We start from the raw sequence: 25,733 nt of genomic DNA, 5'->3' as shown, positions 1-25,733 counted from the left end.
TTCCTGATCCACCTCTATGCAGACGGCACCATTCTGTATACTTCTGCCCTTCCTTGGACACTGTGCTATCTAATTCCCAAACGAGCTTCAATGCCATACAACACTCCTTCTGTGGCCTCCAACTGTTCTTAAACGCTAGTAAAACCAAATGCATGCTTTTCAACCGTTCGCTGCATGCACCCGCACGCCCGACTTGCATCACCACCCTGGATGGTTCCGACCTAGAATATGTGGACATCTATAAGTACCTAGGTGTCTGGCTAGACTGTAAACTCTCCTTCCAGACTCATATCAAACATCACCAATCTAAAATCAAATCTAGAGTCGGCTTTCTATTCCGCAACAAAGCCTCCTTCACTCACGCCGCCAAACTTACCCTAGTAAAACTGACTATCCTACCGATCCTCGACTTTGGCGATGTCATCTACAAAATAGCTTCCAATACACTACTCAGCAAACTGGATGCAGTTTATCACAGTGCCATCCGTTTTGTTACTAAAGCACCTTATACCACCCACCACTGTGACCTGTATTCTCTAGTCGGCTGGCCCTCGCTACATATTCATCGCCAGACCCACTGGCTCCAGGTCATCTACAAGTCCATGCTAGGTTAAGCTCCGCCTTATCTCAGTTCACTGGTCACGATGGTAACACCCACCCGTAGCACGCGCTCCAGCAGGTGTATCTCACTCATCATCCCTAAAGCCAACACCTCATTTGGCCACCTTTCCTTCCAGTTCTCTGCTGCCTGTGACTGGAACGAATTGCAAAAATCGCTGAAGTTGGAGACTTTTATCTCCCTCACCAACTTCAAACATCTGCTATCTGAGCAGCTAACCGATCGCTGCAGCTGTACATAGTCCATCGGTAAATAGTCCACCCAATTTACCTACCTCATCCCCATACTGTTCATATTTATTTACTTTTCTGCTCTTTTACACACCAGTATCTCTACCTGCACATGACCATCTGATCATTTATCCCTCCAGTGTTAATCTGCAAAATTGTAATTATCCGCCTACCTCCTCATGCCTTTTGCACACAATGTATATAGACTCTTTTTTTCTTTCTACTGTGTTATTGACCTGTTTATTGTTTACTCCATGTGTTGTTGTCTGTTCACACTGCTATGCTTTATCTTGGCCAGGTCGCAATTGTAAATGAGAACTTGTTTTCAACTAGCCTACCTGGTTAAATAAAGGTGAAATAATAATAATAAGTTACAATGTATCATATTGAAATGTAATTGGTCATGCATGCAGTAGCTAGGTTTCCATCCAATTTTAAACGGATTTTCATGCGAATATCTAAAATCGGCATAAAACAATATGCGCATTAACCCCACCAGAGATGTTTCCAACTGATTTTGTGGATAAAATGATGTGCGTGATGACATAGTGGACACAAAAATAACATTTGCTGTTCATTCTATTGTACCGAATGGAAAATACAAGTTCAAAGGTGTCCATTGCATTTTCAACTGTATTGAGTTGTCACAAAAACTTTTGCATTATATAGCAAATGTGTTTACTCTGGTCTTGGCACGTGCGCACTAGCCAACAGCTCGCAGACTACCTCCATTATGATAATATTATGGATAAGAGCGATATTAGGCCTATTTGTATTTTGTCAAACGGCTGCCAAGCATCGATCATTATGTCACCAGAATAAGACCCTCGATATTATCAACTCATTTCATCTGTAGCATAATAATCTGCATGATTTCACGAGTCGTAGAGGGAGGACCACATAACATATCACAGCGTGACTCAAAGTTTACTGATGGTTATTATCTTTGCACATAAAGGCGTTTGTCGCATAATGAATTTTACCGACACGAAAATATCGCACCTTCTCGAACGAACAAATTGTCTGTCGACATTTATAAAAGTGTCCCGTTTACTTAACGTTTCCATCATCCCAGTCGTTACTTTTAATGTGTCACGTAATTCATCCGCATGAAAAAGTATGATGGAAACATGGTTAATTAATGTAAAAAAAAATAGGCGTGGCTTAGCTTCAAAATCTCTATAACGCCATTGGCCGATGTATTTTTTGGGGGAGGGGGAGATAAATATATATTTTTTTACTATAGCAAGGTCTTTGCTAAAAATCTACTTGAAAACAATATATAGCATTTTGCTGTTAGTTTTCTACAGTCTAAACCTCTTTGAACGGTGAATCTGAATACACTTAAGGTAAGTTTGTTTAGTCTACTATGTGCCAGATGACTCCACGTATGACAACTTTTGCCTGTTAACTTTGGGGCACATAAATATATATGCACGGAAACGTAGGCGAAATACATGAATATGTAGACTACTAACCATTTTTTTGCAGTCTTTTGTGTGTTGTAGTCTACTGTCCTGGGCCCGTTTTAATAGTCCATGAGCCAGGGGGATCAGGGGGGTGGATTTATGTCCCTAGAGTTGGGAAATGTGTGATAGCAGTGCAGAAATGATAACTTTCTCTGTGTTATCACTCTTTCTTTCATCCCCCAATCCCATACATTTTCCCCTATGTCAAACAATGTCAGTATACAAGATATTGCTCAATTATACCCTTTAATCAGGTGTCATTGGAAAACTTACATTCAAAGCTATCCATCAGACACATTTTCAGAATGTTCAGGTAAACAGAACTTTGAATTCTAGGGTACATATCAGAATTACCTGTATAAATGGCTTTAAAAAGAAAACCCTGATACGTTTTAAGCGTTGTCTGACAAGTTCTGAAATCATTGTGTATTCTAAATCATTATGAACATTTTCAGATATTTTTGGGCATACTACAATTATATTTCATACAGGTAAGGTAATGAAAAATCCTCCAATAATATAATAATATAATAATAGACCCTATTGAGTTGTTTGGGTGAATTCTGTGAAAGCCCTGCATCTACAAATATTTCTAAAAACCAGTTCTAGCAGTGTGTGCACAATTTGGTGCCTTTATTACCAAATGTTCAGTCGTGGCCAAAAGTTTTGAGAATGACACAAAGATACATTTTCACAAAGTCTGCTACCTCAGTATGTATGATGGCAATTTGCATATACTCCAGAATGTTATGAAGAGTGATCAGATGAATTGCAATTAATTTCAAAGTCCCCCTTTGCCATGCAAATGAACTGAATCCCCCAAAAACATTTCCACTGCATTTCAGCCCAGCCACAAAAGGACCAGCTGACATCATGTCAGTGATTCTCTCGTTAACACAGGTGTGAGTGTTGACGAGAACAAGGCTGGAGATCACTCTGTCATGCTGATTGAGTTCGAATAACAGACTGGAAGCTTCAAAAGGAGGGTGGTGCTTGGAATCATTGTTCTTCCTCTGTAAATCATGGTTACCTGCAAGGAAACGTGGGCCGTCATCATTGCTTTGCACAAAAAGGGCTTCACAGGCAAGGATATTGCTGCCAGTAAGATTGCACCTAAATCAACCATTTATCGGATCATCAAGAACTTCAAGGAGAGCGGTTCAATTGTTGTGAAGAAGGCTTCAGGGTGCCCAAAAAAGTCCAGCAAGCGCCAGGACCATCTCCTAAAGTTGATTCAGCTGTGGGTTCGGGGCACCACCAGTACAGAGCTTGCTCAGGAATGGCAGCAGGCAGGTGTGAGTACATCTGCACGCACAGTGAGGCGAAGACTTTTGGAGGATGGCCTGGTGTCAAGAAGGGCAGCAAAGACGCCACTTCTCTACAGGAAAAATATCAGGAACAGACTGATATTCTGCAAAAGGTACAGGGGTATGTCCCACAGGACATAAGACAGGAGAAGTACTCCAGATATAACAAACTGACCCTAGCCCCCCGACACATAAACTACTGCAGCATAAATACTGGAGGCTGAGACAGGAGGGGTCAGGAGACACTGTGGCCCCATCCGATGATACCCCCAGACAGGGCCAAACAGGAAGGATATAACCCCACCCACTTTGCCTAAGCACAGCCCCCACACCACTAGGGGGATATCTTCAACCACCAACTTACCATCCTGAGAAGGCCAAGCATAGCCCGCAAAGATCTCCGCCATGGCACAACCCAAGGGGGGCGCCAACCCAGACAGGAAGATCACGTCAGTGACTCAACCCACTCAAGTGACGCACCCCTCCTAGGGACGGCATGAAAGAGCACCAGTAAGCCAGTGACTCAGACCCACTAATAGGGTTAGAGGCAGAGAATCCCAGTGGAGAGCGGGGAACCGGCCAGGCAGAGACAGCAAGGGCGGTTCGTTGCTCCAGAGCCATTCCGTTCACCTTCACACTCCTGGGCCAGACTACACTCAATCATATGACCCACTGAAGAGATGAGTCTTCAGTAAAGACTTAAAGGTTGAGACCGAGTCTGCGTCTCTCACATGGGTAGGCAGACCATTCCATAAAAATGGAGCTCTATAGGAGAAAGCCCTGCCTCCAGCTGTTTGCTTAGAAATTCTAGGGACAATTAGGAGGCCTGCGTCTTGTGACCGTAGCGTACATGTAGGTATGTACAGCAGGATCAAATCAGAGAGATATGTAGGAGCTTTGTAGGTTAGCAGTAAAACCTTTAAATCAGCCCTTGCCTGAACAGGAAGCCAGTGTAGGGAGGCTAGCACTGGAGTAATATGATAATTGCAGTAGTCTAACCTAGAAGTAACAAAAGCATGGATTCATTCTGCATCATTTTTGGACAGAAAGTTTCTGATTTTTGCAACAGTTTTGATATGTTCGTCAAGAGAGAGATCAGGGTCCAGAGTAACGCTGAGGGCCTCCACAGTTTTATTTGAGACCACTGTACAACCATCAAGATTAATTGTCAGATTCAACAAAAGATCTCTTTGTTTCTTGGGACCTAGAACAAGCATCTCTGTTTTGTCCGAGTTTAAAAGTAGAAAGTTTGCAGCCATCCACTTCCTTATGTCTGAAACACAGGCTTCCAGCGAGGGCAATTTTGGGGCTTCATCATGTTTCATTGAAATGTACAGCTGTGTGTCATCCGTAAAGCAGTGAAAGTTAACAATATGTTTTCGAATGACATCCCCAAGAGGTAAAAAAAATAGTGAAAACAATAGTGGTCCTAAAACGGAACCTTGAGGAACACCAACATTTACAGTTGATTTGTCAGAGGACAAACCGTTCACAGAGACAAACTGATATCTTTCCGACAGATAAGAGCTAAACCAGGCCAGAACTTGTCCGTGTAGACCAATTAGGGTTTCCAATCTCTCCAAAAGAATGTGGTGATTGATGGTATCAAAAGCAACACTAAGGTCTAGGAGCACGAGGACAGATGCAGAGCCTCGGTCTGATGCCATTAAAAGGTAATTTGCCATCAAGTGCAGTCTCAGTGCTATGATGGGGTCTAAAACTAGACCGAAACATTTCTTATACATTGTTTGTCTTCTGGAAGGCAGTGAGTTGCTGCGCAAAAGCTTTTTCTAAAATCTTTGAGAGGAATGTAAGATTCTATATAGGCCGATAGTTTTTTATATTTTCTGGGTCAAGGTTTGGCTTTTTCAAGAGAGGCTTTATTACTGCCACTTTTAGTGAGTTTGGTACACATCCGGTGGATAGAGAGCCGTTTATTATGTTCAACATAGGAGGGCCAAGCACAGGAAGCAGCTCTTTCAGTAGTTTAGTTGGAATAGGGTCCAGTATGCAGCTTGAAGGTTTAGAGGCCATTATTATTTTCATCATTGTGTCAAGAGATATAGTACTAAAACACTTGAGTGTCTCTCTTGATCCTAGGTCCTGGCAGAGTTGTGCAGACTCAGGACAACTGAGTTTTGAAGGAATACGCATATTTAAAGAGGAGTCCGTAATTTGCTTTCTAATGATCATGATCTTTTCCTCAAAGCAGTTCATGAATTTATTAATTCTGAAGTGAAAGCCATCCTCACTTGTGGAATGCTGCTTTTTTGTTAGCTTTGCGACAGTATCAAAAATACATTTCGGATTATTCTTATTTTCCTCAATTAAGTTGGAAAAATAGGATGATCGAGCAGCAGTGAGGGCTCTTCGATACTGCACGGTACTGTCTTTCCAAGCTAGTCGGAAGACTTCCAGTTTGTTGTGGCGCCATTTCGTTCCAATTTTCTGGAAGCTTGCTTCAGGGCTCGGGAATTTTCTGTATATCAGGGAGCTAGTTTCTATTGAGAAATGTTTTTAGTTTTTAGGGGTGCAACGGCATCTAGGGTATTGTGCAATGTTAAATTGAGTTCCTCATTTAGGTGGTTAACTGTTTTTTGTCCTCTGACGTCCTTGGGTTGGCAGAGGGAGTCTGGAAGGGCATCAAGGAATCTTTGTGTTGTCTGGGAATTTATTGCATGACTTTTGATGCTCCTTGGTTGGGGTCTGAGAAGATTATTTGTTGCAATTGCAAACGTAATAAAATGGTGGTCCGATAGTCCAGGATTATGAGGAAAAACATTAAGATACACAACATTTATTCCATTGAACAAAACTAGGTCCAGAGTGTGACTGTGACAGTGAGTAGGTACACGGACATGTTGGACAAAACCCACTGAGTCGATGATGGCTCCGAAAGCCTTTTGGAGTGGATCTGTGGACTTTTCCATGTGAATATTAAAGTCACCAAAAATTAAAATATTATCTGCTATGACTACAAGGTCTGATAGGAATTTAGGGAACTCAATGAGGAACACTGTATATGACCCATGAGGCCTGTAAAGAGTAGCTATAAAAAGTGATTGAGTAGGCTGCATAGATTTCATGACTAGAAGCTCAAAAGACGAAAACTGCATTTTTTTTCTTGTAAATTTAAATTTCCTATCGTAAATGTTAGCAACACCTCCGCCTTTGCGTGATGCACGGGGGATATGGTCACTAGTGTAGCCAGGAGGTGAGGCCTCATTTAACACAGTAAATTCATCAGGCTTAAGCCATGTTTCAGTCAGGCCAATCACATCAAGATTGTGATCAGTGATTAGTTCATTGACTATAACTGCCTTTGAAGTAAGGGATCTAACATTAAGCAGCCCTATTTTGAGATGTGAGGTATCACGATCTCTTTCAATAATGGCAGGAATGGAAGAGGTCTTTATCTTAGTGAGATTGCTAAGGCGAACACCGCCATGTTTAGTTTTGCCCAACCTAGATCGAAGCACAGACACGGTCTCAATGGGGATAGCTGAGCTGACTACTGTGCTAGTGGCAGACTCCACTAAGCTGGCAGGCTGGCTAACAGCCTGCTAGCTGGCCTGCACCCTATTTCATTGTGGAGCTAGAGGAGTTAGATCCCTTTCTATGTTGGTAGTACTAAATACTAATTGAGTGTATGTAAACTTCTGACCCACTGGGAATGTGATGAAAGAAATAAAAGCTGAAATAAATCATTCTCTCTACTATTATTCTGACATTTCAACTTAAAATAAAGTGGTGATCCTAGCTGACCTAGGACAGGGAATTTTTACTAGGATTAAATGTTAGGAATTGTGAAAAACTGAGTTTAAATGTATTTGGTTAAGGGGAATGTAAACTTCCGACTTCAACTGAATATGCCTATAGGTGTAGTTGGCTTTATATTTGAAACTTGAACTCTTTTAACATCTTTTTATTGGATTTACTTTCCAGTTCTATATGTAACAAATGCAATAAATATGTCACTTCACAAAACAAAAGCAGTTCATACATTCTCATAAATAGTGTGACCTTCCTAGAATATGGGAATTTCCTAAGATTGACATACATGTTCAATCTTAGGAAATGTATGTTACCTCTCCTGCAGAGGATAAGTTCATTAGAGTTACTAGCCTCAGAAATTGCAGACCAAATAAATTCTTTACAGAGTTCAAGTAACAAAGACATCTCAACATCAACTGTTCAGGGGAGACTGTGTGAATAAGGCCTTCATGGTCGTATTGCTGCAAAGAAACCACTACTAAAGGACACCAATAAAAACAAGGGACTTGCTTGGGCCAAGAAACATGAGCAATGGACATTAGACCAGTGGAAATTTGTGCTTTGGTCTGGAGTCCAAATTTGAGATTTTGATTCCATGGTCACCGCATGTGTTTTTCCCACCGTAAAGCATGGAGTAGGTGTTATGGTGTGGGGGGTGATTTGCTGGTGACACTGTCAGTGATTTATTTAGAATTCAAGGCACACTTAACCAGCATGGCTACCACAGCATTCTGCAGCGATACACAATCCCATCTGGTTTGCGTTTAGTGGGACTATCATTTGTGTCTTCCGCATTTAACCCAACCCCTCTGATTAAGAGAGGTGCGTGGGGCTGCCTTAATCGACATCCACGTCTTCGGTGCCGAGGGAACAGTTAACTGCCTTGTTTAGGGGTAGAACGACAGATTTTTCATTTTACATACATTTAAGTCATTTAGCAGACGCTCTTATCCAGAGCGACTTACAAATTTTCCCTTTGCTATTATTCTAATGAGCTCCTCCACAAACTGACAAATTTGGTTGACCGGACCAAATCTCTACCATAGACGTTTTATGTTTCACGTTTAGTATATTCGCTAGCTAGCAAAACATACAAGCTAAGGACACTGCACTGATTTGGCAGCTGTGTCATGGAAACTAGCTAATCCATTGTGATTTAATTAAAATGTCCAACACTAGCTACAGTGGGTCACTAGCTTGGAGGAAGTGTTTAGTGTTGTGTGCATTGCGTTTGTACACTTAGCTAGCTAAGACAATCCCATAGCCTACATTGCATATGAAGTGTGACTGGCTCATCCATGGATGTACAGAGAAAATGCCCTATTTGTTTCCAAAATGTTCTGTTTGCTCCCCCAGATAGGGGTTTGTGCATTCTGATTGGCTCATAGTCAAGTTGTTGGCCAGTGACAAGCATCGCAATTCTACAAGAAGAATCATCACTACCAGGGTCAGCACGCTGCAAGTACCGCTTTTGTTCTAGCAAGAGAAAGAACAGCCTCCCACTGTGATAAGTACCTACGGCAGTGAGATTCTCTGTGTGTAATATGCTTTACAGAGGGTCAAGGATCATACCCCCAAGGCATGTTAACCTCCCATGTTCTTGGTAATGGTGAGACATTAGCATGTCTTGGGGTGTGATCTTTGACCCTCTGTAACTTTCTCAATCATCATTATTCACGATTAATTCAGGATTATCTGTATTCATAGTAGAACCCACATTTAATGTAGAGATGTTTAGAAACATTATATTCTTATCATACAAGCGACTACAAAATGGCAATACATTATTTACCATTCATTTCTATTGGGCACAAAATAATCTGAGAGTCACAAACTTAATATAGTAATTTTGTGCAAGGAATATGGAACCAAATACTAAACTTTTGACTACTTTATTTATTCACTTTTTTAGGGGTGTTAATATTTTTGAACACTAACTTTTTGAAAGAGAAAAAAAAAACTTTTTAAACAATCTCTTTCTCTGAGCAAATATTAGTATAAAATAATGTAATTTCCCAAGTTTTTTGAGCATACAATATAGAATGATTTATTTTATACAGTCATTGCCCACTGGGCACACATTGGAAATTGCGTTGAACCGATGTGGAATATATGTTGAATTGCTCATCTTTATCAAGTTTGTCAATCATTTCGGAATAAGTTTGGGCTTGAAGTGACAAATCCGAACTGCACACTTTTGCAAATCCGTGTGAATGTGGTGTCTTTTCCTATTCTAAATTATTTTCAGCCTACATTTAGTTTCAGGGCTGGGTTTTATTTTAATGTTACCACCCACCAGCATGTCATTGTTTAAGACTTCTAGTAGATGTATTTTAAGATCCCTGTTCTAACTGTGTGATCAGAAATCAAAGCCTTTGCTTTTTCCAAATTTTTAGGATAGAAAATGGTTGAAAACATATCTGTGCCTTAATTTCCCTAAAATATAGACTCTTATCTTTCATTTGACACCATTTGATATGCTCCTATGAACTTCACATTCACATCCTTTTACATGGAAATGACCTTCACCATTGATATGTCCAGCTGATGCAGCTTCTGGCTACTGTACCTGTGTCAGTGGGTCAGTGTTGCTATGGTGCTGCACATGGAGAACAAGGCCTTGCCCTCACACAGCATCTCCAGTTTCCCTCTAATGGAACAGAGATGGGTAGATCGAGGGTGATTGAGAGATGGAGAGTGGAACAAGTGAAATGAGAGAGGGGGAGCTTACTTTACCTGTGCAAGGTCTTTGTTCCCTTGTAGAGTGTTTGTGTGGGGTATTTGTATCACTGTGTCTCTTGCCCTCTGACACTCACACAGCAGTGGCTTCATGACTTCCTTTGTTTACATCTGGATTAGATTTATTTAAGCAACTGAATTGTATTTCTCCCAGATGGTTGGTTGGGATCCCCCCACCATGCTCTACAGCTCTCTTTTTCCCCACCTGGTTTTAATGTGGATCACATAAGGACTTCTCTGCTTGCTATGCACCCAAATGGACACCAGTGTTTCTCTGCTAAGTGCGCAGGACAAGCAGCAAGCTCTTCATGTCCGCCACAGGTATGTGTGTTCTCTCGTTTTGGGCATGTAACTATGCTGCCCTTTTTGGAATGTTGAAGATTTGCTGCTGAGTGCTTATCAATTAAAGGGTTCTGCAAGCAGGAATATTATAACAAATTATACCATAGTCTAATTCAAGAAAAAACTATTTTCCCAGGGCAGTAGGGAAGGAGTATACTAAAAAATCACATCTGGCGTATTATCAAAGATGTATTGTGTTTATTTGTTCAGTGCATTTTGGTTAATTCAGTGTTCAGTCTGTGTTCCCTGTGGTGACAATGATAGGGGTGTTCTCAGTCTCAGTAAACCTACTCCCCAGTGGGAGGCCAGTGATATGGAGCTGAGAGGCCTGTTGGAGTAGGCAAAAGAGGCCTGGGTTGTAAGCAGTGTCTCGTTCCTGTCAATATTTAATAGCAGAATGAAACATTAATGAGAATCCTCAAGTGATTGACTTGCTTTCAAATGTCTATACAGTTTGGCTTCTCTCCTCCACAGCGCACACTGTGTGAACCCAACCACACATTGGTGGGAACTCTCCATTTTGGAGCGTGTTTCTGAACTGAAGAATATTTCAAAATGTATACAATTGTCATTTCACAGACCGGTTTTCTTGGAACATAGGCCTAGTCTGAGAACATTACTTGCCCTGACAGTCAAATACGTTGACATGTGTTGACAAATAGCCTTTGAGGTTTTTGGTAGAAAGCCATAGAATTCCCTGGATTGGATTCAATCCTATGTTTAAACTCCCATATCATATAGATTGCATAGCAACGTCTCTTTTGCTTGTAAAAATAGCCAGCCTCATTTCATGGGAGTAAAGATCCAGGTCAACAGACAAATGATCTCATGTCCTCGCCATGTCCTTGACTGAAACCTTAATTCAATATAGTCTAACTCAGAGGCTTGACCTAACCAGTGCCTGGTCAGTTGGGGTTGTGGAGCTTTGATGCCAATCTGTCCTTGTGAAAGCTAATTTGTGGACATAGTGGTTGACCATAGCATACACCCAAGCCAAGGGCACCTTGGGCCAGGACAGTCATTAATGCGTTAATGCACTAAATACACACAAGTGGATTTCTACAGATTGGCTTTATTTACCTGATTGAAGGATAAGGAGAGGGCTACAACTGCATTGTGGGGAATGGAGTTTTTACCTTGTTCAATATGCTGCTGTAGTATCTGACTTCATGATATCTGTGACTTAAGCCTTGTTCACACTGCAGGCCTTAATACTCAAATCAGTTTTGTTTTTCAAATATTTTTTGGGACTAATGACTGTCCAAACAGCAAGTTACAAATTACCAAATCGGATTTATGTGTGTTCAGACAGCAGTCGTTTGCTGGCAAGTCTACGCTAGTTGTCATAGTAACGACGCAGTGTGCGCAGTGGTGTAGACTGATTGGTGGTGCTTGTGCTTCCTATCATTCAGAAGTTATGTGGCAAGCTAAGGTGACAATGCCTGCTATGGACATTTCTCAGTTGCTTTGATGTTCACAATCATAGGGTAAGAATAATTTTAAAGCCTTAAAGAATAAGATAATCCAACTTTCAAAATGAGTCCTAGCTAGCTGTATTGCTTTCTATCACATTCACTCATTTGTTTGTAAACAATTAACAAGCTAATTAGCTACCACATGTTATTTTCAAACTGGCAGAATGCAGGAAAAATAACAGATTTGAATTGGATACGCAAATAAATAGGATTTGAGTCACTTCAAAGTGCCAATGTGAACGCGGCTAAAGAGTCCGACCTCACCGACTCTCATGTACGGGTTCACTGCATCTCGTCTCTTTTTATTAAGATCTGTTTCAAGACAATAACATCTTTCAATAAGTGTCCAGTATTATGGCTAACTGCTTTATTGTGACACCAGTAAAAAGGAGTGAGTTTGACAGAGTGCATTAGTCGTCCCCGGAGCCACTTAGTAGCCCCTGTAATTACCTCTGAACATGCTGGCTAATGAGATGTGACACACACCAGCCGGTGGCCCAGATGAGGAGGGAGGCTGAACCAGAAATGCAGCCGTCGGCTTAGCCCAGCTTACTGTAGTCACTACAACTCCTGAACCCATTCTTGTACGTGAAAACCTAACGTTACCCAGAGACTGAAGCCCTGACTGAACTGTCAACAAAAGATTTGACAGTCTGGACATCCAACTGGGAGGGGTCAGGAATCTCTGGACAGAAGGCAGTTGTAGCCCAAAGTTGTGCTGTTACGGCAGGTCAGAGAGACTGTTTTAGAGACTGTGTCGTTGGTGGAGAGTCTTACTAGGGAGAGGAGTTTTTTTGTCTGGGCTGGCTAACAGGTCACCGTCCTCGGTATGTGTCAGCACGTGAAACAACAGCAGCTGAGTTGTCTCACCCTGAAGGAGCAGGTCTCGATCATAGCCAGTGACAGAGTGATCGAGAAGCTTGATGTCCATCCTGTCAAGGGTTCGAGAGTGGGTGAGGATGAAAAGAGGCAACAGGTACAGTACTGTATGTTGTTTACAGGTACAGTACTGTATGTTGTTTACAGGTACAGTACTGTATGTTGTTTACAGGTACAGTACTGTGTTGTTTACAGGTACAGTACTGAGGTCTATTGAAGACTGCTCTTGACTGGCCCAAAACTTAGGCATTATATTCTAATATAACTCTAAACACTGTAACGATTTGTCTTGATGGACATTGGTTTGTTGCTGTTCATGAAGTGCTATATTTCAGTCAGCTAATGTTCACTGAAGTTTGAATCAGATGCTGGAAGTGTTTGATTGGTATGAATAGAGCAGGTGGTTATTGTATTTCAGGTATTGGATTGAGTTGACAATGTTCTTACCACTCCAGACCCCATGCATACAGCATACTGTATGTAATATGCTGTGCCATATGGAGGTGGGAGTCATGCTTGGACTAAGCCATGATGTAGGCTATAATTATGTGATGTCATAATAATCCCATAGTTTCCACCACCTCAGCACTATATTCTCCTGGTAGATAATCTCGTCCCCAGGCTAATAGCCCAAGAGTCTGGTGAACGACATTGCTATCCTGGAGAGAGCATATGGAATCACTTGTTATTGTTTTTCTGTCTTTATCTGTAGTGGCATGAAAGGAAGCCTGAAGCCTTTCCTTTTAAGAAAGCAACAGAACCTCCTGGAGGAGTAACCAACCACAGCTGTTTTAGAAGCCAGTGGTGGCAGGGTGTGGACTGTGGAGTTCTACAGTATAGATGCAGATCCTAACCACAAACACATATGGGTGTGCTGTGGAGCCGAACTGCATTGGTGGAGAGAAGTTTGGTTCTGTATACCAACATGACAAGGTATTTCTACAGTCCATGTCATTGGTCTGGTGTAGGGCTGTTGATGGTCATGGAATTTTGGATGACAGTAATTGGACAGCCAAATGACCACTTTACCGTAATAACTATTTGATTAGCCAAAAAATTAAATATTATTATTATTATTATTATACAAAAAAAATGCGACTACACATTTTCTCCTCTCATCTGCTACGAACTGCATGTGCTGCCATAGAAATTGAATATATAGAACAGGCATCCCCAGTCATGTCAATGATGGCATGATGTTGGGTGGACTGCTGTAAAATGTGTAAAATATGTGCTATGATTTGTTGATTCAACTCAACTGACATTACAAACAATATATTCCATTGCATGAGCCACATCAGTAACATCATTTGAATGAACATTCTACATTAACATGGAAATTATTGCATCACAATACCAGACAGCCATTGCGAGTGTACCCATGGGTTTACCAGTCAAATTGCCAGGGTTAGAGGTTCCAAGCCCTTTCTATTGATTATATTTATGTGTGCTGCTGCATTGTGGGGTGCGTTGCCTTGGCAACTGAAGACCCAGTTGCTTGTTCCTGCAAGGCGCAACAAAACAAAGATGATTTAGTATGAAGAATTTTAGAAACTGCTTCTCCAACGGAAGTCCCCGATCACAGCTTTAGGCGATGTCATGGCGACGTTGGCTAGCTAAACTTGCGCGCAGAAACACGTCATTGGGTCTAGCGGTTGTGTCACGACGAACTGCGCATGTGCATGCAATCAAACGAAAGTCACTCCTTCGGTAAAGTTGTCTTCGGCTAAAAGAAAAACGTGTCAGTTTCATAAAGTTGGAGTAATTACATGTTTAGCTACTTAAGCCATGGGCTGGAATGTAGGTCGTGCCTTTAGAAATCGAGAAAATGAACAACTAGGGAATCATTTTTAACTTATCTCATTGACTTCCCAAACCCTGGTCGAGTCTGCCAAGTCTGCTTCGCAGGAGTCCCCGAAAGTATCACGATGTTGGACCTCGGGGTTTATTTTTTATTTTACCTTTATTTAAACAGGTAGGCTAGTTGAGAACAAGTTCTCATTTGCAACTGCGACCAATTTTGCAGATTAACACTGGAGTGATAAATGGTCATGTACAGGTAATAATAATAATAATATATGCCATTTAGCAGACGCTTTTATCCAAAGCGACTTACAGTCATGTGTGCATACATTCTACGATAACAACATTAGACCATTAGACCATAACAACATTAGACCATAACAACATTAGACCATTAGACCATAACAGCATTAGACCATTAGATCATAACAACATTAGATCATAACAACATTAGACCATTAGATCATAACAACATTAGACCATAACAACATTAGACCATTAGACCATAACAACATTAGACAATTAGATCATAACAACATTAGATCGTAACAACATTAGATCATAACAGCATTAGACCATTAGATCATAACAGCATTAGACCATAACAACATTAGACCATAACAACATTAGACCATTAGACCATAACAACATTAGACCATAACAACATTAGACCATTAGACCATAACAACATTAGACCATAACAACATTAGATCATAACAACATTAGACCATTAGACCATAACAACATTAGATCATAACAACATTAGACCATAACAACATTAGACCATAACAACATTAGACCATAACAACATTAGACCATAACAACATTAGACATTTACATTTACATTTAAGTCATTTAGCAGACGCTCTTATCCAGAGCGACTTACAAATTGGTGCATTCACCTTATGACATCCAGTGGAACAACCACTTTACAATAGTGCATCTAAATATTTTAAGGGGGGTGAGAAGGATTACTTTATCCTATCCTAGGTATTCCTTAAAGAGGTGGGGTTTCAGGTGTCTCCGGAAGGTGGTGATTGACTCCGCTGTCCTGGTGTCGTGAGGGAGTTTGTTCCACCATTGGGGAGCCAGAGCAGCGAACAGTTTTGACTGAGCTGAGCGGGAACTGTACTTCCTCAGTGGTAGGGAGGCGAGCAGGCCAGAGGTGGATGAACGCAGTGCCCTTATTTGGGTGTAGGGCCTGATCAGAGCCTGGAGGTACTGAGGTGCCGTTCCCCTCACAGCTCCGTAGGCAAGCACCATGGTCTTGTAGCGGATGCGAGCTTCAACTGGAAGCCAGTGGAGAGAGCGGAGGAGCGGGGTGACGTGAGAGAACTTGGGAAGGTTGAACACTAGACGGGCTGCGGCGTTCTGGATGAGTTGTAGGGGTTTAATGGCACAGGCAGGGAGCCCAGCCAACAGAGAGTTGCAGTAATCCAGACGGGAGATGACAAGTGCCTGGATTAGGACCTGCGCCGCTTCCTGTGTGAGGCAGGGTCGTACTCTGCGGATGTTGTAGAGCATGAACCTACAGGAACGGGCCACCGCCTTGATGTTAGTTGAGAACGACAGTTTGTTGTCCAGGATCACGCCAAGGTTCTTAGCGCTCTGGGAGGAGGACACAATGGAGTTGTCAACCGTGATGGCGAGATCATGGAACGGGCAGTCCTTCCCCGGGAGGAAGAGCAGCTCCGTCTTGCCGAAGTTATGTTAGACCATAACAACATTAGACCATAACAACATTAGACCATTAGATCATAACAACATTAGACCATAACAACATTAGACCATTAGACCATAACAACATTAGACAATTAGATCATAACAACATTAGATCGTAACAACATTAGATCATAACAACATTAGACCATTAGATCATAACAGCATTAGACCATTAGACCATAACAACATTAGACCATAACAACATTAGACCATTAGACCATAACAACATTAGACCATAACAACATTAGATCATAACAACATTAGACCATTAGACCATTAGATCATAACAACATTAGACCATAACAACATTAGACCATAACAACATTAGACCATAACACCATTAGACCATTAGACCATAACAACATTAGACCATTAGACCATAACAACATTAGACCATTAGACCATAACAACATTAGACCATTAGATCATAACAACATTAGACCATAACAACATTAGACCATTAGACCATAACAACATTAGACCATTAGACCATAACAACATTAGACCATTAGACCATAACAACATTAGACCATTAGACCATAACAACATTAGACCATTAGACCATAACAACATTAGACCATTAGACCATAACAACATTAGACCATTAGACCATAACAACATTAGACCATTAGACCATAACAACATTAGACCATTAGACCATAACAACATTAGACCATTAGACCATAACAACATTAGACCATTAGACCATAACAACATTAGACCATTAGACCATAACAACATTAGACCATAGAGATATTGGTAGAGATATTGGTGTGCAAAAGAGCAGAAAAGTAAATAAATAAAAACAGTATGGGGATGAGGTAGGTAAAAATGGGTAGGCTATTTACCGATAGACTATGTTTAGAAACTCAAATCAAATGTTCATAACATTTTTAAGAGTCCATGTTATGGCCGAAACTGACTCAATCGCATAAATTCCCGGCGGTCCCATCTTCAGTCAGCTGTTGTTTTATTTACGGCTAAGGCGGTTATTTTATTTTCATGATGGTCTTCATCCATACACGGTAATTGTGCCAGCTTGAGTGCCAGTCTGTTTGTGCTATCATATGCCAACTCTTGTTATGCCATGTTTGGCTTGACAATGATAGCAGTTGTCATGTGTGCAAACAGACCTGAATGGGGCAGTACTCTGACCGTAACTGATCCTTTTGCTTTTTTCTATCTTATCGTATGTGTAAATTTGTTGTCAAGTGGTGGTTGTTGTTGTTGGCTTTTAATGTTGTTTTATCCTGAATTTCCTCTGATATTAGTTTATGTTCCTAGATAGTCTGATCACACACACAGACTATGGGCTATAAAGTGTTCTTCTTCTCGTTCTAGGATGGAGACGTCTTGTCTGGAGTTGGCCCTGGAGGGGGAGAGGCAGTGTAAGGTGGGGAATTACCGTGCCGGGGTATCCTTCTTTGAGTCGGCAATCCAGGTTGGCACAGAGGACCTCCAGATCCTCAGCGCCATCTACAGCCAGCTGGGCAACGCCTACTTCCACCTGCAGGAGTACAGCAAGGCTCTAGAATACCACCGCCACGACCTCAACCTCACCAGGTACACAGCACCGCCTCAACCTCACCAGGTACACAGCACCACGCACCACCACGACCTCACCAGGGACACCGCACCTCCTCAACCTCACCAGGGACACCGCACCTCCTCAACCTCACCAGGTACACAGCACTGCTTCAACCTCACCAGGTACACAGCACTGCTTCAACCTCACCAGGTACACAGCACTGCCTCAACCTCACCAGGTACACAGCACTGCCTCAACCTCACCAGGTACACAGCACTGCTTCAACCTCACCAGGTACACAGCACTGCTTCAACCTCACCAGGTACACAGCACTGCTTCAACCTCACCAGGTACACAGCACTGCCTCAACCTCACCAGGTACACAGCACTGCCTCAACCTCACCAGGTACACAGCACTGCCTCAACCTCACCAGGTACACAGCACTGCCTCACCAGGTACACAGCACCGCCTCGACCTCACCAGGTACACAGCACCGCCTCGACCTCACCAGGTACACAGCACCACGCACCACCACGACCTCACCAGGGACACCGCACCTCCTCAACCTCACCAGGGACACCGCACCTCCTCAACCTCACCAGGTACACAGCACTGCTTCAACCTCACCAGGTACACAGCACTGCCTCAACCTCACCAGGTACACAGCACTGCCTCAACCTCACCAGGTACACAGCACTGCCTCACCAGGTACACAGCACTGCCTCAACCTCACCAGGTACACAGCACTGCCTCAACCTCACCAGGTACACAGCACTGCCTCAACCTCACCAGGTACACAGCACTGCCTCAACCTCACCAGGTACACAGCACTGCCTCAACCTCACCAGGTACACAGCACCACGCACCACCACGACCTCACCAGGGACACAGCACCACGCACCACCACGACCTCACCAGGGACACAGCACCACGCACCACCACGACCTCACCAGGGACACAGCACCACGCACCGCCTCGACCTCACCAGGTACACAGCACCGCCTCGACCTCACCAGGTACACAGCACCGCCTCGACCTCACCAGGTACACAGCACCGCCTCGACCTCACCAGGTACACAGCACCGCCTCGACCTCACCAGGTACACAGCACCGCCAACGACCTCACCAGGTACACAGCACCGCCAACGACCTCACCAGGTACACAGCACCGCCACGAACTCACCAGGTACACAGCACCGCCACGAACTCACCAGGTACACAGCACCGCCACAACCTCACCAGGTACACAGCATCTCCGCGACCTCAACCTCACCAGGTACACAGCATCTCCACGACCTCAACCTCAGGTGCACAGCACAGCCTCACCAGGGATACACACCTCCTCAACCTCACCAGGTACACAGCACAGCCTCACCAGGTACACAGCACAGCCTCAACCTCACCAGGTACACAGCACAGCCTCAACCTCACCAGGTACACAGCACAGCCACGAACTCACCAGGTACACAGCACCGCCACGAACTCACCAGGTACACAGCATCTCCGCGACCTCAACCTCACCAGGTACACAGCATCTCCACGACCTCAACCTCACCAGGGATACAGCACCTCCTCAACCTCACCAGGTACACAGCACAGCCTCACCAGGTACACAGCACAGCCTCACCAGGTACACAGCACAGCCTCACCAGGTACACAGCACAGCCTCAACCTCACCAGGTACACAGCACCGCCACGAACTCACCAGGTACACAGCACCGCCACGAACTCACCAGGTACACAGCACCGCCACGAACTCACCAGGTACACAGCACCGCCACGAACTCACCAGGTGCACAGCACCGCCACGAACTCACCAAGTACACAGCACCGTCTCACCCTCACCAGGTACACAGCACCGCCACGACCTCAACCTCACCAGGTACACAGCACCGCCACGACCTCAACTCCACCAGGTACCAAGCACCACCACGACCTCAACCTCACCAGGTACACACACTTAGCAGGACCTCACACTGACCAGGTACACAGCACCGCAATGACATCACAAAACAGCTACAACCTCACTCTGACCAGGTGCACACTACCGCCATGATCTCACTCTGACCAGGTACATAGCACCGCCATGACCTCACTATGATCAGGTACACAGCACCGCCATGACCCTTAGATTCTAAGGTCTGCCCTAAGCCACTGCCTTTATTCAAGTGAAGACGTCATAAGACTAGGCAAGTAGAGGAGCTATGCTGCTCTTGAAAACTGGTCCAAGCCGAGGTTTGTTAAGCTCTTAAAGGTGAATGTCTGAAGAAATGAGAGCTGGGGAAGTGACATGGCACTGTAAATCGTTGACATGTCTAAGATTCTGTGTGGGGATGTGATTTCTCTCCAGAACCATTGGAGATGAACTTGGAGAAGCAAAAGCCAGTGGTAACCTTGGGAACACTTTGAAGGTTTTGGGAAGGTTTGAGGAAGCAGTGGTCTGTTGCCAAAGACACTATGACATTACCAGAGGGATGTATGATAAGGTGAGTACAAGTAATATACTGTGATTGTAATGAGTAGTAGTCATCAACCCTGGTCCTGGAAAGCTGAAAGGTGTGCTGATCGTGGATCCAACCCAACACTTAAGACGTCTGATTCAATCATTCAACCAAAACATGGTTAACTGGGATTTAGTGCTAGACTGGAACGAAAGCGTGAATACCCAGGACTCTCCAGGACTAGGGCAGGTGACCTCTGGTGGTGGCCATAACAGGCAGCTTGGTCTCTCACAGCTGAATAGTTGGGGAACTAGAATAACTGAGGAATAGTTGTGTGCTGATGTCTAGAATAGTTTGACACCCGACCCCTGTGTTTGTGTGCTGGGTAATGTATTTTAAGTGTATAATTACAACGTTGGTTATATTGGTCTGTTCCTGTCTGGTGGTGCCTGTGTGTGCATGTAGGTTGGGCAGGCCCGAGCGCTGTATAATTTTGGCAACGTTTACCATGCCAAGGGGAAAAGCATCTGCTGGACTGGAGCAGAGCCAGGAGAAATCCCTGAGGAGGCCAAGGTCGCTCTGAACAAAGCCACAGAGTATTACGAGTGAGTTTATCAGTTGGTTTCTAAAATGGAATCTGCCCATTTAAAATGTGTCAATAGATAAATGTGACTTTTGTAAGTGTGTTACGTTTTTAATTGTATCTATGATTGCGTCTGCTGAAAAATAAGTCCGAGATTTTACATTAAATGGCAGTCTGAATAAATAGACTTTTGTAAATGTGTTACCTTTTTATATATTTTTGTGTGTTTCTGTTTACCATAGATTCAACCTTTCCATTGTGAAGGACTTGGGGGATCGGGCAGCACAGGGGCGGACCTATGGTAACCTAGGTAACACACACTATTTGCTCGGAAACTTCCAGCGAGCTGTGGTGGCCCATGGACAGGTACATACCCTAACTTAGTGGCATCATAGAACCTGACTTGCATCCATAAACAGTCAAGGTAATAGATTATAACAGTATGCGTCCCAAATGGCGCCCTATTTACACTATATAGGCAATAGGGGGCCATTTGTGACGAAGGGATGGACATCCCTGTGTAGATAATGTTGTATTGCATGATCTCCCCATTATTATGTAGAGGGATTGAGAACCTGTAACCAATGACCAATCTGCTTCTTTAACTTCTTGTTGTAGCGTCTCCTCATCGCTAAGGAGTTTGGGGACAGGGCGGCTGAGAGGAGGGCCTACTATAACCTAGGCAACGCATACATCTTCCTAGACCAGTTTGAAGTGGCGGCTGAACATTACAAGTGAGTAGTAGATTACTAAACTCACTTCCTTAGACCAACCATCAGCGGCCCAGTGCTTTTTCAGACACGCCTGTCTAGTACTCTCTAGTTGGTCCACAACTTGTTTGACAGATGTTCGCTAACTCTGGTGCAACTTTGGTGGAACGCATCACTTCTTACTTCTGAGATGTTTGTTTTTGTTGTACATTGTCCCTGTCCAAATTAACTTGACAAACTTAATAAATAAACATGAGTGAGGGCAAGCAATGAGAAGAGAAGGCGTTTTAGTGAGGTGAAAATGATAACGAAATATTGTGTTTTTGCAGTCTCTGCCCACAGCTGCCTATAAATTAGGAACAAGCAAGACTAGTGTTTGGTGGTGACCGCTTCTTACTCACCCTCTGACCCTTGACCTGTTTGTGCCTCTGCCCTCCCCCTCTACCCAGGAAGACTCTGCAGCTGGCCATGGTGCTGAAGGATAAGGCTGTGGAGGCTCAGGCCTGTTATAGCCTGGGGAACACCTACACACTGCAGCAGGACTACCAGAGAGCCATCGACTACCACCTCAAACACCTTATCATCGCACAGGAGCTCAAGGACAGGTACATTATATACACAAAAGTATGTGGACACCCCTTCAAATGAGGGGATTCGGCTATTTCAGCCACACCCGTTGCTGACAGATGTATTTAAATTGAGCATATAGCCATGCAATCTCCATAGACATTGGCAGTAGAATAGCCTTACTGAAGAGCTCAGTGACTTTCAACATGGCACTGTCATAGGGTGCCACCTTTCTAACAAGTCAGCTAGAGCTGCCCCGGTCAACTGTAAGTGCTGTTATTGTGAAGTGGAAACATCTAGGAGCAACAACGGCTCAGCCGTGAAGTGGTAGTCCACACAAGTTCACAGAACGGGCCTGCTGAGTGCTGAAGAGCGTAAAAATCGTCTGTTCTCGGTTGCAACACTCACTACCGAGTTCCAAACTACCTCTGGAAGCAACGTCAGCACAAGAACTGTTCGTCTGGAGCTTCATGAAAGGGGTTTCTATGGCCGAGCAGCCGCACACAAGCCTAAGATCACCATGCACAATGCTAAATGTCGGCTGGAGTGGGGTAAAACTTGCCGCCACTTTTGATCATGTAGTGTACATACACACACACAGTTTATCATCTTTACCCTGGACACACATGCTTTGTTGAACATGCTCAATGTGATCACAGTAGTGAAGTGTTCTCTAAATTCATTGGGGCTCCTCTTTCTGTTTGTGCAGGGTTGGGGAGGGCAGAGCATGCTGGAGTTTAGGAAATGCCCACACAGCCTTGGGGAATCATCAGAAGGCCATTCACTTTGCTGAGAAGCATCTGGAGATATCTAAAGAGGTGTCTTTTTACTGCTACTGGTCAACTGTGTACTCTTCCCAATCTAATGCATGTTATCAGTACCTGTTATCTAGTCACATCTCTTTCTGCTGCACATCGGAGGAACTACATGGAAATAACCTGCTCATTATTATCCAATAAGTCACAACTCTGCAAATTCCCTATGGATAAAATAACTGAGGGGAGGGGCGATGACAACAACCTCAACTCTCTATATGGGCATATTATTCCCTTGCTATGTTTAAGTTATGTTCTTATGTAGCTCGTTCTCCCTCTTCTCATCCTGTATCCGGTCCAGACTGGAGACAAAAATGGTGAGGCAACAGCCAGGATGAATATGGCAGACCTGAGGTTAGTTCTGGGTCTGGGTCAGAACCCAAGCTCAAGCCTCAACACTAACAACAGCTCTGTTCTGACTGAGAACCACAGGAAGCAGGATACCTTACCAGGTAAGTCCCTACAGGCCTACCTACCTGTAACATTATTATAAACTATATTTGAGTTTAGTTGAAATAAAAATGGTAGAGCATGGCGCTTGCAACATCGATCGTGAGTTTGATTCCTACTGTAGATGGCATTTATTATTATTTGAAATAACCATTATTCCATTTATACTCATTATTCTAAACCTTACACATCTGTAGTTCGGAGTCAGTTGGTGCAAGCCTGTCAAAGCGACACGAATGCATGTTGATCCATATTGGAGAAATACCCACCTCTGATGTTTGTTTCAGGTGTGAAGTCAGAAGGAAGGAGTAACAGTATGGAGGACTTGGAGCTTATAGGACTGGGCCCTGAGAAAACAACTGTAGAAGTGTGTAAAAAAATATGTACAGTACATGCATATTAACACTCACATAGGCTTAGGAGCAGAAATGTCTCTCATCAATCATGTTACAATTGTATTGATTTATGTAAATGTTTTTATTGATTGGTTATATAGCAGCAGTGACATCAACTAAACTGCCAAGACACCACCTATCCCCCCTTGCCCTCTGTGTTGTTTCATGTACTGTCTGCCATTACCACAGAACTGGGACGAAGATGTATTCAGGCCTTCTAACCCTAAATCCAGCATGGCCAAGGCCTCCTCCAAACTGTTCTTCATCAACCGGTTCAGAGGGAAGAAACACAAGAAACACAGCTCTCCTACCAGAGGTGGGGTCCTCCAAGACACCAGCAACAAGCCCACAGCCCGAGAGATGGACACGCATAAGTCAGGAGTCAAGGTAGCTTTAACCTTGGATATGTCTTTACATAGAAATAATGGAATTGGTTTGGCTATTATTTTAAATTATATTCCTATGGCTTCAACAGCCTACTGTGGTTTTAGTACAGTAAATCCATAATGTGGTATATCCAGTCTATTGTTACATGCTCGCCTTAGTAATAGTCTTTGATGTTTGTCGTGACAGTCTTTTGTGGTTGTTTTAATGGGTGTTTTGTTGATCTTTTCTCCTGTAGATCGGATGTTCTGACACTCTGGGTGACGATGGCTTCTTCGACCTCCTCAGTCGTTTCCAGGGCAGCAGAATGGACGACCAAAGGTGCTCCTTATTGGACGGCGAGAGCCGTCTCTCCGATCCCTTCTCTCCCTGTACTACCCCGCCCGTAGCCATGAGGAAATGTGAGTTACCCCGGCCCCCCTCTGCATGCCACCCCCACCAATGTTGCACTTGGTGACCTAAGTGTCATCCAATGCCTATCCCTTATTCGGGGATAGGAGCTCATGCACTGGTTATTTTACTCCTTGTTAGATTTGTGGTTATGATAAATAAAACAGGTTTGGGAAAAAGGTTGCTTTGGAGAAGTGGATTTCAGGCTAAACTGAAACTACTTCTTCCTTCCACTCATTCTATCCTCACCTCCCTTTCCTCTTCCGCCTCTTGTAGCTACTTTCGCATGCGAGGCCAACCCGGAGCCTGGGCATTGCCTGGATCTGCGGGACAGCTCCCAGGGCAGTCGACTGGACGAGCAGAGAGCCAGCGTGGGCAGCAGCCTCCCCGGTCTACGTCTCAGCACCTCCGATCAGCCCATCAGGCTCCGCCCCATGCTCAGTCGCCTGATGACCAGTGCTGACCAGCCTCAGGATGACGACGTCTTCTTTGACATGCTAGTCAAGTGCCAGGTAATCAAGACAGCCTATTTTAGTTGGTACTCTGACAAAGAAGTTAGTATAAGCTTACATAATGAATTAGCACCTATTGTAAAGATGAATGGTAACTTATGTACCAAAGTTATTGAAAGACTGCCGATTTGAGATCACAATCCGGTCTATCCCAATGTACTTGTGTAGGGTTCAAGACTGAATGACCAGCGGTGTGAAGAACCCCCTCCCTCCACTAGAGGTCCTACTGTCCCAGCTGAGGACTTCTTTAGCCTTATCCTGCGCTCCCAGGCTAACCGGATGGACGAGCAGCGGGTCCCACCACCACCCCTAAGCGTCGACCCTAACCAGCCCATCTCGGACTGACCAGCTTGTCTACTTCTACCTCTCCTCAGCTTCTCTCAGCCCAGAAACCAGCACACAAATGCATTCCTCTACCAAAGCCCTAACTGAAAATGGATCTACCCCACCACACTAAATCATGGAGTCCTAATGTACAGACTTATTATTCTGGCAGAGATGTTACTTTGATGTTGTGTTGACTGGGCTCCTTTCAGCCTTTCTCAGTGTGTGAATGACCCAGACAGTGCAATAAACTGACGATTTTTCATAGTTAAAC

The 25,733-nt window shown here is 43.7% G+C and overlaps 1 protein-coding gene across 11 annotated transcripts; it reads left to right on the top strand.

The window, feature by feature from the left end:
- Window positions 1–2,178: 2,178 nt before the first annotated feature.
- Window positions 2,179–25,732, top strand: LOC123996673 (G-protein-signaling modulator 2-like). 11 transcript variants are annotated; one of them, XM_046300262.1, is made up of 15 exons: window positions 8,560–8,910; window positions 10,293–10,459; window positions 17,701–17,922; window positions 20,239–20,374; window positions 20,795–20,934; window positions 21,155–21,278; window positions 21,531–21,646; window positions 22,072–22,227; window positions 22,899–23,007; window positions 23,306–23,456; window positions 23,742–23,821; window positions 24,039–24,236; window positions 24,472–24,634; window positions 24,900–25,135; window positions 25,304–25,732. In XM_046300262.1, exons 2-15 carry the CDS (start codon window positions 10,395–10,397, stop codon window positions 25,478–25,480), a joined length of 2,073 nt encoding a protein of 690 aa, XP_046156218.1. In that variant the 5' UTR covers window positions 8,560–8,910; window positions 10,293–10,394; the 3' UTR covers window positions 25,481–25,732. The 11 variants fall into 11 exon arrangements, with proteins under 11 accessions (XP_046156223.1, XP_046156218.1, XP_046156216.1 ...); XM_046300260.1 differs by having other exon boundaries at window positions 8,561–8,934; XM_046300263.1 differs by having other exon boundaries at window positions 8,768–8,846.
- Window position 25,733: the final 1 nt, after the last annotated feature.

Source organism: Oncorhynchus gorbuscha, linkage group LG15 (genome assembly GCF_021184085.1).
Source record: "Oncorhynchus gorbuscha isolate QuinsamMale2020 ecotype Even-year linkage group LG15, OgorEven_v1.0, whole genome shotgun sequence".
NCBI classification, from domain to species: domain Eukaryota; kingdom Metazoa; phylum Chordata; class Actinopteri; order Salmoniformes; family Salmonidae; genus Oncorhynchus; species Oncorhynchus gorbuscha.
The sequence above is the reverse complement of the archived record's forward strand: the minus strand, read 5'-3'. Positions and strand labels throughout refer to the sequence as shown.